The sequence below is a fragment of the Hyperolius riggenbachi genome, chromosome 12 (genome assembly GCF_040937935.1).
Source record: "Hyperolius riggenbachi isolate aHypRig1 chromosome 12, aHypRig1.pri, whole genome shotgun sequence".
Taxonomy (NCBI): Eukaryota; Metazoa; Chordata; class Amphibia; order Anura; family Hyperoliidae; genus Hyperolius; species Hyperolius riggenbachi.
This window is the reverse complement of record NC_090657.1, coordinates 136,268,544-136,283,432: the sequence shown is the minus strand read 5'-3', so window position 1 is coordinate 136,283,432 and position 14,889 is coordinate 136,268,544. Positions and strand designations below refer to the sequence as shown.

Below are 14,889 nucleotides of genomic sequence, written 5' to 3'. Positions count from 1 at the left end.
TGGATTTGACGCAAAGCAGCGTTTTAAGGGCAGAAATCACATTGAATGCTAAATGACAGGCCTAAAGTGCTTTAAAACATCTTGCATGTGTATACATCAATCAGGTAGTGTAATTAAGGTACTGCTTCACACTGACACACCAAACTGTTCACTGAACAGAACAGGTATGCAGTGGCGGGTTCACTGAACAGGTATGCAGTGGCAGGATCAATGAACAGGTATGCACTGGCAGGATCACTGAACAGGTATGCAGTGGCAGGATCAATGAACAGGTATGCACTGGCAGGATCAATGAACAGGTATGCAGTGGCAGGATCAATGAACAGGTATGCACTGGCAGGATCACTGAACAGGTATGCAGTGGCAGGATCAATGAACAGGTATGCACTGGCAGGATCACTGAACAGGTATGCAGTGGCAGGATCAATGAACAGGTATGCACTGGCAGGATCACTGAACAGGTATGCAGTGGCAGGATCAATGAACAGGTATGCACTGGCAGGATCACTGAACAGGTATGCAGTGGCAGGATCACTGAACAGGTATGCAGTGGCAGGATCACAGTACAGGTATGCAGTGGGCTGAGGGCTCACTGAACAGAACAGGTATGCAGCCAGGAAGAAGTTAAGCCTAACTAATCTTTCCCTATGAGAGACTGCAGCAGCTCGCCCTACTCTCACTAATGCAGGCACACGAGTGGCCATAACGGCCGCCGCTGCCTGCCTTATATAAGGGGGGGTGGGGCTCCAGGGGCTAGTGTAGCCTAATTGGCTACACTGGGCCTGCTGACTGTGATGTAGAGGGTCAAAGTTGACCCTCAGGTGCATTATGGGGCGAACCGATTTTTTGCGAACTTTTGCCGCAAAACGTTCGCGTGCGACACCCGCACGCGAACCACCTAAGTTCGCGCGAACCACGTTCGCCGGCGAACCGTTCGGCCCAACTCTACTGCACATACTGCTCTGGGAGGACTAATGCCAGGATAAAAGCATGACTTGAGTATAAGCCGAGACCCCCAATATTGGACCACTTTTTTGGTCCCAAAAACTCGGCTTATACTCGAGTATATACGGTATGTGTTTTTATTGTGTTTTCATATAACAAAGATTGTTATATTTAGTGAAAAGCTGCAGGAACCAGCATAAATTACTATGATATAATGCATGTTCAGTTTAGATCTAGCAACACTCATGGGAATGTCCCCAGTATGCTTGAACCAAGGACATCACCAGGAAACCCAACAGTGTTGGCTAATATGCAGGGGCGTAGCAATAGGGGATGCAGAGGTTGCGACTGCATCTGGGCCCTTGGGCCAGAGGAGCCCTCCCTCAACTGCAGTATTAGCTCTCTATTGGTCCTGTGTTCATAATAATCACTTTTATAGATACTTTGAGTAGTGGTAATCATTAACAAACTGTTCCCCATCCCCTTCTTGCATGTGCCGTATCAATTGTTATGTATAGAGTGCTTAGGAGGCCCCAATGTAAAACTTGCATCAGGGCCCACAGCTCCTTAGCTATGCCACTGCTAATATGTTAAAGGAAACCTTAAATGAGAGGGATATGGATGTTTCCTTTTAAACAATACGAGTTGCTTGTCAGTTCTGCTGATCTCTTTGGCTGCAATAGTGGCTGAATCACAGACCTGAAACAAGCATGCAGCTAATCCAGTCTGACTTCAGTCAGAGCACCTGACCTGCATGCTTGTGGCTAAAAGTATTAGAGACACAGGTTTAGCAGGAGAGTCAGGCAACTGGTATTATTTTACAAGGAAAAATCCATATCCTTCTCAGTTTAGGTTCCCTTCAAGGGCTTTTTTGTATACTATTGATGTACTTATTGTAATATCAGCGACCAGTGCTGAAATATTTGCAGGTTTCGTAGACAAGTTATAATTTCTGTAAATGATTAACCAATCAACTTTTGCTCAAGCTACTGCCTCCCTCATCAATTCTTTAATTGACTGCTCAGCTGATCATTGCGACCGCCAGCAATTTAAAAAGCTTTAGGTTTTTCTGTAGCAGGGTCTGCTTTGCAGTTTGGTGTAATTGTTAGTTATATCATTCATTCATATGCACAATTTATACTGACTTGATTTGTATTTATTATAGCTGTCCTGATTCACAAAAAGAAGTACATCAAGGAACTGATATTACCGATGTGGTTTGTGGTGAGTTTAAGAAAGAACCATATTAATTTATGAAAACAAAAAACATTTCAATAAAATAATCTGCCCCAAAGAAACCAAGTTCTCTGAAACGTAGCCTTTAATGAGGCCTGCAAGTGCCAAAATAAACTGATGAAAAAGTTTTGGAATGAGCAGTAAGATAAATCCTACCTAATAAAAGGCAAGTGCCCCTGTGTCCCATGTCCGTCCGTCAGTGCTTTTTGTGCACTGTGCATGTGCAGGGACGCAGAGACACTGCCGAAAGCCGGAGGAGGACGGGGCCAGAAGGGGCGGGTGTGTGTGCGTCGGCGCGCGGTGGGCGCGCGCATGCATGAGGCGCATTGGGGACAGACCTAGCCCGTTTTTAAATGGGCTAAGTCACTAGTAAGAAATAAAACAACAAAGGACAGTGCCACAATAACAATAGGGTGCTAAGTCTGGGATATGAGAGTAATATTTAATAACAGTGTACAAATAGAGAAAAGATCCAGGAGGAAGCAAGAAGAACAGCTGCCTTGTAGCTTGGATGTGAAGTGGCCACTGGTCACTCTTGTAAGCTCAGTTTCTGTGGGTTGAAAGCCAGGTTGAAGAGGGTAAAGTAGTGAGTCAGTTAAGATGGTCTTTTACCCTCTTTATAATTGGTGTGTAAGTCATCTAGATGCATACAAAAGAAGACAAATGGGAAAGGAGCTGGGGGTGTTCTTTCATTTTGTTATACCAATTGCATTTTTGTAGGCTTTGGGAAAGATATGACTGGAGAGGGCTAGGTTAAATAGTTTAGTCAGTGTGGGGGAGCAGACAAAGTGCAAGTCAGAGGGCATTGAATTCAGGGGACAGGAAGTGGAGAGAGATAAGAGGAGAGAGGTAATTTTATCTAAAGTAATAGGACTAAACAAGATGAGGGTGGATGCAGTAGAAGTAGTTTTGTGAGCTACATAGTTATTTGGGTTGAAAATAGACATACGTCCATCGAGTACAACCAGAAAATACAGTACAACTCTAGCCTGCATCCCCACATATGATCCAGAGGAAGAAGGCAAAAAAAATACCCTTACAAGGCATGATCCAATTAGCCCGAAAAGGGAAAAAAATCTTTCCCCACGCCAGATGGCAATCAGATAAAATCCGTGGATGACACCACTGGAAAATTACCTAGTAATTATAGCTATGGATGTCTTTCAACACAAGGAAAGCATCTAAGCTCCCCTTAACCTCCGTGGCGGTAAGCCTGAGCTAAGCTCGGGCTAGCTACTGGGAGCTCAATGCAGAGTATAGTGCGCAGCAGGCATTTTTACTCACCTCCCGGGGGATCCAGACGTCGGTAGCTGTTCTCCTTCCTGTTCTCCAAGGCTCTAATCCAGGCATGGGCAAACTTGGCCCTCCAGCTGTTAAGGAACTGCAAGTCCCACAATGCATTGCAGGAGTCTGACAGCCACAGTCATGACTCATAAAGGCAAATGCATTGTGGGACTTGTAGTTCCATAACAGCTGGAGGGCCGAGTTTGCTCATGCCTGCTCTAATCTCACCTTCAGCGATCTCACTACTGAGTTACAGCACCACCTGGAGAACAGAGGGAAAATTGCAGCACTGGAGCCCAGGGAGGTGAGTGCTGGGGCTGCTGCAGGCATTCTGGCAGCATGATTTTTTTTTCCTGATTTCAGGGTCTGAAACGTGCTAAAAAAGACCCTAAAAGACCCTAAAATCCAGGAATAATCATACCGCCAGGGAGGTTATACGCAGATATACAGGGTCTTCTCAAAATATTAGCATATTGCGATAAAGTTCATTATTTTCTGTAATGTACTGATAAACATTAGACTTTCATATATTTTAGATTCAAATACACACATATGAAGTAGTTCAAGCCTTTTATTGATTTCATATTGATGATTTTGGCATCCAGCTCATGAAAACCCAACATTCCTACCTCAAAAAATTAGCATATTTCATCCGACCACTATAAGAAAAGTGTTTTTAAAACAAAAAAAAGTCAACCTTCAAATAATTATGTTCAGTTATGCACTCAATACTTGGTTGGGAATCCTTTTGCAGAAATGACTGCTTCAATGCGGCGTGGCATGGAGGCAATCAGCCTGTGGCACTGCTCAGGTGTTATGGAGGCCCAGGATGCTTCAATAGCGGCCTTAAGTTCATCCAGAGTGTTGGGTCTTGCGTCTCTCAACTTTCTCTTCACAATATCCCACAGATTCTCTATGGGGTTCTGGTCAGGAAAGTTGGCAGGCCAATTGAGCACAGTAATACCATGGTCAATAAACCATTTACCAGTGATTTTGGCACTGTGAGCAGGTGCCAGGTCGTGCTGAAAAATAAAATCTTCATCTCCATAAAGCTTTTCAGCAGATGGAAGCACGAACCCACTTTTGAACCAGAAACAGCGGCAGGAGCGCCTGACCTGGGCTACAGAGAAGCAGCACTGGACTGTTGCTCAGTGGTCCAAAGTACTTTTTTCGGATGAAAGCAACTTTTACATGTCATTTGGAAATCAAGGTGCCAGAGTCTAGGGGAAGACTAGGGAGAGGGAAATGGCTAAATGCCTGAAGTCCAGTGTCAAGTACCCACAGTCAGTGATGGTCTGGGGTGCCATGTCAGCTGCTGATGTTGGTCCACTGTGTTTTATCAAGGGCAGGGTCAATGCAGCTAGCTATCAGGAGATTTTGGAGCACTTCATGCTTCCATCTGCTGAAAAGCTTTATGGAGATGAAGATTTTATTTTTTAGCACAACCTGGCACCTGCTCACAGTGCCAAAACCACTGGTAAATGGTTTACTGACCATGGTATTACTGTGCTCAATTGGCCTGCCAACTCTCCTGACCTGAACCCCATAGAGAATCTGTGGGATATTGTGAAGAGAAAGTTGAGAGACGCAATACCCAACACTCTGGATGAGCTTAAGGCCGCTATTGAAGCATCCTGGGCCTCCATAACACCTGAGCAGTGCCACAGGCTGATTGCCTCCATGCCACGCCGCATTGAAGCAGTCTTTTCTGCAAAAGGATTCCCAACTAAGTATTGAGTGCATAACTGAACATAATTATTTGAAGGTTGACTTTTTTTGTTTTAAAAACACTTTTCTTTTATTGGTCGGATGAAATATTCAAATTTTTTGAGATAGGAATTTTGGGTTTTCATGAGCTGTATGCCAAAATCATCAATATGAAAACAATAAAAGGCTTGAACTACTTCAGTTGTGTGCATTTGAATCTAAAATATATGAAAGTCTAATGTTTATCAGTACATTACAGAAAATAATGAACTTTATCACTATATGCTAATTTTTTGAGAAGATCCTGTACATTCCACATTTTAATCACTCTTACTGCAAAGAACCCTTTCCTAAATAAATGGCTAAAACGTTTTTCTGAAACATCCCATCTGATTGTGTTGAAATTTCATTTTAAAGTGACCCTGTAGTGAGAGGTATATGAAAGCTGCAATATTTATATCCTTTTAATCACTTGCCGACCGCCCGCTACCAATAGGCGGTGGCAAAGTGGCACCCCCAGGGCCGCGCAACACTGATCGGCGACGGCACCTGGGGGGCTGATCAGCTGGGGATCGCGCGCATCCGCTGGCATTAGGCTCCGCCCACCCATGATGTCAACCCGCCGGCCAATTAGCAGCGCCGGCGGGTTGTTAACCCCCGATCTGCCGCATGCAAAGTGTATAATACACTTTGTTAAGCTAATAAAGTGTATTATACTGGCTGCCTCCTTCCCTGGTGGTCCCAAGTGATCGAGGGACCACCAGGGGAGGAGGCAGCCATTGTAGTAATGACACACACACACTGATCCTGACCCCCCTGCCCCCTGATCGCCCACAGTACCCTCAAGACCCCCCGATCACCCTTTCAGACCACTGTTTGCACCCAATCACCCCCCTAATCACCCATCAATCACTCCCTGTCACTAACTGTCAATGCTATATTTTAGATTAGGTCCTAAACTGCCCCCTGGGGGCTCCTGATCAACCCCTACACCCTCAGATCCTCCCCAGACCCCCCCCCCCCGTATTCTGTATACATCTGTTCTCCCCTGTAATCACCCACTGATCACCTGTCAATCACCCCCTGTCACCACCAGTCACTGCCACCCATCAGATCAGACCCTAACCTGCCCCTTGCGGGCACCTGGTCACCCGCCCACACCCTCAGATCGCCCTCAGACCCCCACTGATCACATTGCCAGTGCATTGCTTGCATCTATTCTCCCCTCTAATCACACCCATATCACCTATCAATCACCCTGTCACCCCCTGTCACTGCTACCCATCAGATCAGACCCTAATCTGCCCCTTGCGGGCACCCAATTACCCGCCCACACCCTCAGATTGCCCGCAGACCCCCCCTGATCACCTCGCCAGTGCATTGCTTGCAACTATTATCCCCTCTAATCACCCCCTGATCACCTATCAATCACCCCGTCACTGCTACCCATCAGATCAGACCCTAATAGGCCCCTTGCGGGCACCCAAACACCCACCCACACCCTCAGAGACCCCTCAGACCCCCCTGATCACCTCCCCAGTGCATTATTTACATCTGTTCTCCCCTCTAATCACCCACTGATCACCCATCAATCACCCTCTGTCACTGCTACCCATCAGATCAGACCCTAATCTGCCCCTTGCGGGCACTCAATTAACCGCCCACACCCTCAGATCGCCCTCAGACCCCCTGATCACCTCCCCAGTTCCTTGCTTGCATCTATTCCCCCCTCTAATCACACCCTGAGACACCCATCAATCACCTCCTGTCACCACCTGTCACCCCCTAGCACTCTTATCCATCAGATCAGGCCCTAATCTGCCCCCTGCAAGCTTCTGATCACCCGGCAAAACCCTCACCCGCCCCAGCGCAGTGACAGAATTTTTTTTTCTGATCACTGCTGGTCTCTACGACTTAATTGTGGCTGAGACCAACCGTTATGCCACACAATATGCAACCGCCAATCCAAGAAGCTACCATGCCCTGCCTTTTCAGTGGAAACCACTCCAAGTTTCCGAACGTAAAATTTTTTCGGGCCTTCTCCTTAACATGGGTCTAGTCAAAAATAATGCATTGCAGTCTTATTGGTCTACGCACCCAATACATCACATGCCCATGTTCTCTGCTGCCATGTCCAGGTCACGATTTGAGAACATCCTGCGCTTCCTGCACTTCAGTGCCAATACAACCTGTCATCTAAGAGGCCACCCTGCTTATGACCGGTTCCACAAAATTCTGCCCCTCATAGACCACCTGTCATCAAAATTTGCAGATGCTTATACCCCTAAACAGCCTTTTTGAGGCATTTGGTTTCCAGACTACTCCTCACGGTTTTGGGCCCCTAAAATGCCAGGACAGTATAGGAACCCCACAACGTGACCCCATTTTAGAAAGAAGACACCCCAAGGTATTCCGTTAGGTGTATGATGAGTTCATAGAAGTTTAAATTTTTTGTCACAAGTGTATTTTTACACATACCCATGCTGGGTGGGAGAAATATCTCTGTAAATGGACAATTATGTGTAAAAAAATCAAATTGTCATTTACAGAGATATTTTTCCCACCCAGCATGGGTATGTGTAAAAATACACCCCAAAACACATTATACTACTTCTCCTGAGTACGGCGATACCACGTGTGACACTTTTTTGCAGCCTAGGTGCGCTAAGGGGCCCAACGTCCTATGAGTACCTTTAGGATTTTACAGGTCATTTTGAGGCATTTGGTTTCTAGACTACTCCTCATGGTTTAGGGCCTCTAAAATGCCAGGGCAGTATAGGAACCCCACAAGTTACCCCATTTTAGAAAGAAGACACCCCAAGGTATTCCGTTAAGTGTATGATCAGTTCATAGAAGATTTTATTTTTTGTCACAAGTTAGTGGAAAATTACACTTTGTGAGAAAAAAAAAAACAATAAAAAGCAATTTCCGCTAACTTGTGACAAAAAATAAAATCTTCTATGAACTCATCATACTCCTAATGGAATACCTTGGGGTGTCGTCTTTCTAAAATTGGGTCACTTGTGGGGTTCCTTTACTGCCCTGGCATTTTAGGGGCCCTAAACCGTGAGGAGTAGTCTGGAAATCAAATGCCTCAAAATGACCTGTGAAATCCTAAAAGTACTCATCAGACTTTGGGCCCCTTAGCACACCTAGGCTGCAAAAAAAAAGTCACACGTGGTATCGCTGTACTCAGGAGAAGTAGTATAATGTGTTTTGGGGTGTATTTTTACACATACCCATGCTGGGTGGGAGAAATATCTCTGTAAATGGACAATTGTGTATAAAAAAAATCAAAAAATTCTCTTTTACAGAGATATTTCTCCCACCCAGCATGGGTATATGTAAAAATACAACACAAAACACATTATACTATTTCTCCCGAGTATGGTGATACCACATGTGTGACACTTTTTTTGAATCCTAGGTGCACTAAGGGGCCCAAAGTCGTATTAACACCTTTAGGCTTTACACGGGTGGTTAAAATTTAGCAACCCAAAAATGCCAGGACAGTAAACACACCCCACAAATGACCCCATTTTGGAAAGTAGACACCCCAAAGTTTTTAGAGGGGCATAGTGAGTCCGTGGCAGATTTCATTTTTTTTGTCACACGTTAGCAGAAATGAAAACTTTTTTTTTTAGTTTTTTTTTGTCACAAGGTGTCATTTTCCACAAACTTGTGACAAAAAAAAATCTTCTATGAACTCACCATGCCTCTTAGTGAATACTTTGGGATGTCTTCTTTCCAAAATGGGGTAATTTGGGGGTATTTATACTAACCTAGAATTCTAGCACCTCATGAAACATGACAGGTGCTCAGAAAAGTCAGAGATGCTTCAAACTGGGGAAATTCACTTTTTGCACCATAGTTTGTAAATGCTATAACTTTTACCCAAACAAAAAAAAATCCAATAAGTGTCTATTTATTGATCAAAGACATGTAGTACAATACATTTAGACAAAAATGTATATAGAAATTTTACTTTATTTGAAAAATTTTAGCACAGAAAGTTAAAAAAATCTTTCTTTTTGACAAAATTCATGTCATTTTTGATGAATATAATAACAACTAAAAATCACAGCAGCAATCAAATAGCACCAAAATAAAGCTGTATTAGTGACAAGAAAAGGAGGTAAAATTCATTTAGGTGGTAGGTTGTATGACCGAGCAATAAACCGTTAAAGCAGCAGTGGTCTGAATGGAAAAAAAAGTGCCTGGTCCTTAAGGGGTTTTAAGACTGCAGTGCTTAAGTGGTTAAGCAATGCATATTGAGTGGTGGTTTTCCTGCCTTTGCTCTAATTTTTTAAGCTACTGACCCAGTACTAGTGTGCAGATCAGGTCTTCTGATTAAACTTTCACCACATTAAAGTGGACCCAAATTAAAAATACAAGATTTCAGAGAAATCTATTTTCTAAATTATAATAATAAATAGAAGCCTTTTTTCAGCTGCATGATGACAAATATAAAATATTTTACATTTATTGGAGAAACCCCTCCCTTCCTTTTATATTGCCGGGACAGAATCCGGCAAACTGGTGGAGTAGGTGGTTTGCAATGGAGGAATTGCTAATGGTTGCCACCTGTATAACCCTAGTTATGAAAAGAGAAGGGTGAAAAGCATGCACTGAAATGCTCATAGGCTTGAAGGAGTGTTTATTTCTCTTTGTTTGTGTCAGAGTGGTGCAACTAAATATTTTGAATAAAAAAAAAATGTTTGGTTTGGTTCCGCTTTAACCCCATACTTGAGACTGACCTCACCAAAACAAGAAGGGTCAACAAGACTGCCAGGCAATTTGATTAAATATGGCAGTCACTATGTCCCTCTCACTACAGGATCACTTTAACTTTCAAAGATCTCCTAAAACTTGGCTGATAATTTAGCACTCAGGTTGTTAACTTCAGTAGAGATCCAGTTAAATGGTGAAAATGTACTGTAAAGCATTGTAGTGTATTTTTAATAGCATTATTTGCGCTTTTGTTACAGGTCCTCATCAAACAAACAGCGTGTGGATTTATGTTCTACTGGTTGTTATAGCATTGACCTGCCTGTCAGCATTATTTATCTTGTGTAAGTCTTTAATGATACAGTCTTTAATACTGGCACAGAATTTCACTAAGCAGAATGATGATATCACAAGTGTGATACAGCATAGGAGAGCCTATGTAGACAAAAACTAGGCAGCAGACACCCTCCTTGGCAAATAATAGTGTAAATATTATTATTTCAAGCTGCAAGTAGTGTTGCCATTTTTGTACTATGCATAAACACAATTTAAATCTTGAATTTTTTTTAAAGTTAAGTCTTATCAAAATTAATTAAGGAATGAATGTGGTTTTATAATAACAGCCCCGTTTTTAGGGGCAGGCAGAACGGGTAACAACCTGAGGCCCCATGGTGAAACGACGGGGAGCAAGGGCATAGAGCAGTAACAACTCACCCAGATCCCGGAAGAAGAGTTGTTACTTCTCTGTGCCCACACTCGTCCCGCTGCTGCACCCCCTGCCACTAAGGAGAGGTGGGAACACCTGGCTAATCATAGGAGGCGAGGGGGACCCTGGCCACCTTTATGGAAGGGGGGATCCTGGCCAACAATATGGAAGGGGAGGGGGCAAACTGGCCATCTATATGTGAGGGGAGGGGGCACCCTGGCCATCTAAATGGGAGGAGACCCTGGCCACCTATATGGGAGGGGAGAGGGCACCCTGGCCACCTAAAGGGGAGGGGAGGTGGCGCCCTGGCCACCTATATGGGAGGGGGCACCCTGGCCACCTATATGAAAGGGGGGGGGGCATTATTTACACCCCCACCCTGAGAACTAAGTAGCTAAGAGCTAAGTAGTCTAGAAACTGCCCTGTCCTGTATAATAACCATGCATGTATCCCTCTTATTATTGAAAAATACATTGGGTGTCTGCTAATAAATCATGATAAATTCTGCAAAGCATAATTCATGTATTGTAGCATTACTGTATTTGTAGTTTTTATGTATGTGTTATATATAATTTTATTTTTAACTAGGCTACCTAAGCCCGTTTAAAAACGGGCTCTAGGTAGTGACATTACCGCCACCAGCCAGTGTGCAAGCCCGCCGGCGTGCGCACACCCACCTCGATCGCGCACCCGGCCGCCCTGCTCCCTGCTCCGACCTCCCGTCCCAACGGCTGTCTGTACTGCGCACATGCGCAGTACAAAAAAAACATGGACGGACAGACAGGGAAAGTGGATGACGCAGGGACAGTTAGGTTTTATTGTATAGTATTATTTTACACTTACGGATCTATTGTTATAATTAATTCTATTTTGCATGTACAGTATGTGCTACTTTCCTGAAGCACTTTACAGCGTGCATAGTCTTGTCACTAACTGTGCCCCAGAGGAGATCACAGTTTAGTGTTCATACCACAGTTACATCTAACATAGTCCAAGGCAAATTTGGTAGGAAGCCAATTAACTACCAACATAGCTTCCTCTTGAATAGCAAAATTCCCCGTGTGAAAGTGTAAAATCCTCAGGTGACTGTTTTGGTATTTTTTTCTACCCGCAGGTGGCAGTGTTGCTACCTTTGTTGTAAGCTAATTTTGTCAGGAACACTCCATACATAGTAATTATAGATGAGGCAGTATTTACCGCAGAAGTCTTCTGAAGAATGTTTTTTTTTTGTTTCACAGCACACAAAATATTGCTGAATTTCCAGGTTTTGCATGTTTTAATTCTGTAGGACTTATACAGAAGCACCTGCTGTCTGGGGTGTGGATTCTCTGTAATTACACTACTGGTACTAGAAGTGTTAAAAACACCCTGTATACCCCCCAATCCCTCCAGTCACTACCACCATACGAGCCTGGGCAGCTTCCGGCCCTTGCCCTGCTGATGCAATCCTTTGTGACCTTCAGCAGTGAGGGAGATACTTTAAAAAAGCACTATAAAAATGGGAGTGACATTTCTAATGCAACAATGCCCAGTGCTGAAAGGCACTGCATTCTTTGCAGAGCTGGTGCCGAGAGGGAATACCAGAAACCAGGTAGAGGAGAGATCAGAGTAAACAAAAATAAAAGGGGGGTACCAGAGATTGGCGTATTATCCATGGAAGATAACTATAAATTAATATAACTCTAAATGATGGCAACATCTATGCTCTAGGGGTCTGAAGCTCAGAACTTCTACTTTCTATTTGCTGTCGATTATGTTGGGAGGAAGGCTTATGTTTCAAAATGAGTGTACCAGCTTTTTCGGGTAAAAGTCTAATATTTGCCTTTAATACAGTTTTGTAGTTTTGTAAATGTTCTTTTTTTAATTTGGGATGCTTATGAATAATTACATAGGGTTATGGGGAGACTTGCTCAAGTCACCTGTCTCTGATGGGGTGCAAGTAGGTTGCAGCCTTCTGCCAGTAAATGGAGAAGGAAGTGCTGGTGTAAGGGAAAGGGTTTTGTGAGAATTACCAAAAGCCCTTTCCAGGTGAGACTGTGCTGATTCGTCATTATAGGAATAGTTAACAGTAAACACCCATGCAGATTTTTTTAAAAATCATTTCATTGTAGAAAAAAAGTCCCTATGGCAAGGTTACAAAATACTTTAGTTATCTACATTTAACTAAAGTACTGTACTGCAAACATGTCTCTATGCATTCTACCCACTTGAAACGTGATTCTTAAATGTTAGTTTGCCATTTCTAAAAATTACTTACCAATGGGCTTCTGCTTTTAATATTTCCGCCTGTCCCTTCCCCCTCAGTGTTTTGAGTGGCTGCTTTACTTGTCACGTGACTCGTCAGAGCTGCAGTAGCCAGCAAGATCTCTTCACAGCATAGTCTGCTGTTGGTTTTGCTTTAACCCTTATGATTTTGATTCTTGGAACACACAGAATCAAAACTATGTAGAGCAGATGAAGAGTAGAGATGGCCTGAACGGTTCGCCGGCGGACAGTACCCAGCGAAAAATCAGCTGTTTGCATCTGCGGCGGGACGCGAACACATAGCCCATTCAACCCACCCCCTATATCTCGTCATTGGGCTAAACTTTGACCCTCTGCATCACAGTCAGCAGACACATGACAGCCAATTAGGCTGCATTCCTCCACGGACCACCCGCCCCCCTATAAAAACGCAGCAGCCCCAGCCATGTTCTCAGTCTCTGGCTGCTGCTTTAGTGAGAGGAAGGGACAGTTAGCTAGGCTGTTGTTTATCTTGCTCCTCGTTGAAATTTATTGCTGAAAGCACCCCAAAAAAGCCCTTTTGAAGGCTAATATTGTTCTGATGAGCTTTCTTTTCTCTGTGACACACTGCATACAGTCCCAGCTGGTCCTTGTAGTCCACCAGCACACTATTACCAGTGCATATATTTCAACTGTATTTGTGATTGCACTAACTATAACATAGCTCTGTGTGTGGGTGACACAATGCTTAAAGCCCACAGTCCACACAGCTGGCCCTTGTTGTAGTCCGCCAGCACATTATTACCAGTGCATATCTTTCAACTGTATTTGTGAATGCACTTACTGTAGCATAGCTCTCTGTGTGGGTGACACACTGCTTAAAGCCAACAGTCCACGCAGCTGGCCCCTGTTGTAGTCCACCAGCACACTCTATTACCATTGCACATCTTTCAACTGTATTTGTGATTACACTTACTATAGCATAGCTCTCTGTGTGGGTGACACACTGCTTACAGCCCACAGTTCACACAGCTGGCACTTGCTGTAGTCCGCCAGCACACTCTATTACCAGTGCATATCTTTCAACTGTATTTGTGATTGCACTCACTATAGCATAGCTCTCTGTGTGGGTGACACACTGCTTAAAGCCCACAGTCCACACAGCTGGCCCTTGTTGTAATCCACCAACACACTCTCAGTGCATATCTTTCAACTGTATTTGTGATTGCAATTACTATAGCATAGCTCTCAGTGTGGGGGCGACACACTGCTTACAGCCCACAGTCCCAGCTGGCCCTTGTAGTCCGCCAGCACACTCTATTATCAGTGCATATCTTTCAACTGTATTTGTGATTGCACTTACTATAGCATAGCTCTCTGTGTGGGTGAGACACTGCTTAAAACCTACAGTCCACGCAGCTGGCCCTTGTTGTAGTCCACCAGCACACTCTATTACCAGTGCATATCTTTTAACTGTATTTGTGATTGCACTTACTATAGCATACTTCTTTGTGTGTGTGACACACTGCTTACAGCTCACAGTCAATGCAGCTATTTGATTGCCCACACTGCTTTTACAGCACTTCAGTACACAGCCCAGTAACACACACACACACACATACACACCTCTGCTGTGTATTTGCCACTGATTATGTGCCTCTTTGTGATTACACACACTATTGAATATTGTTAGTACTACTACATACCACAATATCGAAAAAATGACAAGCAGAGGCAAAGGCACGCCACCCCACAGGTTTTTTTGGAGGTTGTGCAGGCCCTCCACCAATGCACAGTGTTCAGAGGGCACATACCCTCAACCCCAAAATTCTGAGGACTTAGTTGACTGGTTAACACAGCAGCACACCTCATCTTCCTCAGCTTCTGCACGGAACCATGACATATCTTCCTCCTCCTGCTCTGATTCGGGCACCCCACAACTACTTACCACTCAGCCGGCAGCCACCATCACTACTACTAGCACAACAGCTGCTCCAACTTGAGATGTTGCAGAAGTTATTCACACGTTTGTGGTGAATTTACTGATCCACAACCATTAT

At 44.0% G+C, this 14,889-nt stretch overlaps 1 protein-coding gene across 3 annotated transcripts in view; it reads left to right on the top strand.

Moving 5' to 3' along the window:
* Positions 1–14,889, top strand: part of CD40 (CD40 molecule) — a 225,751-nt gene that overhangs the window by 189,517 nt on the left and 21,345 nt on the right. For all 3 annotated transcript variants that reach the window (XM_068264000.1, XM_068264001.1, XM_068263999.1), the window contains 2 exons: positions 2,111–2,169; positions 10,161–10,244. In XM_068264000.1, the coding sequence (XP_068120101.1) occupies positions 2,111–2,169; positions 10,161–10,244 (143 nt within the window). The remainder of the gene's footprint in view (positions 1–2,110; positions 2,170–10,160; positions 10,245–14,889) is intronic.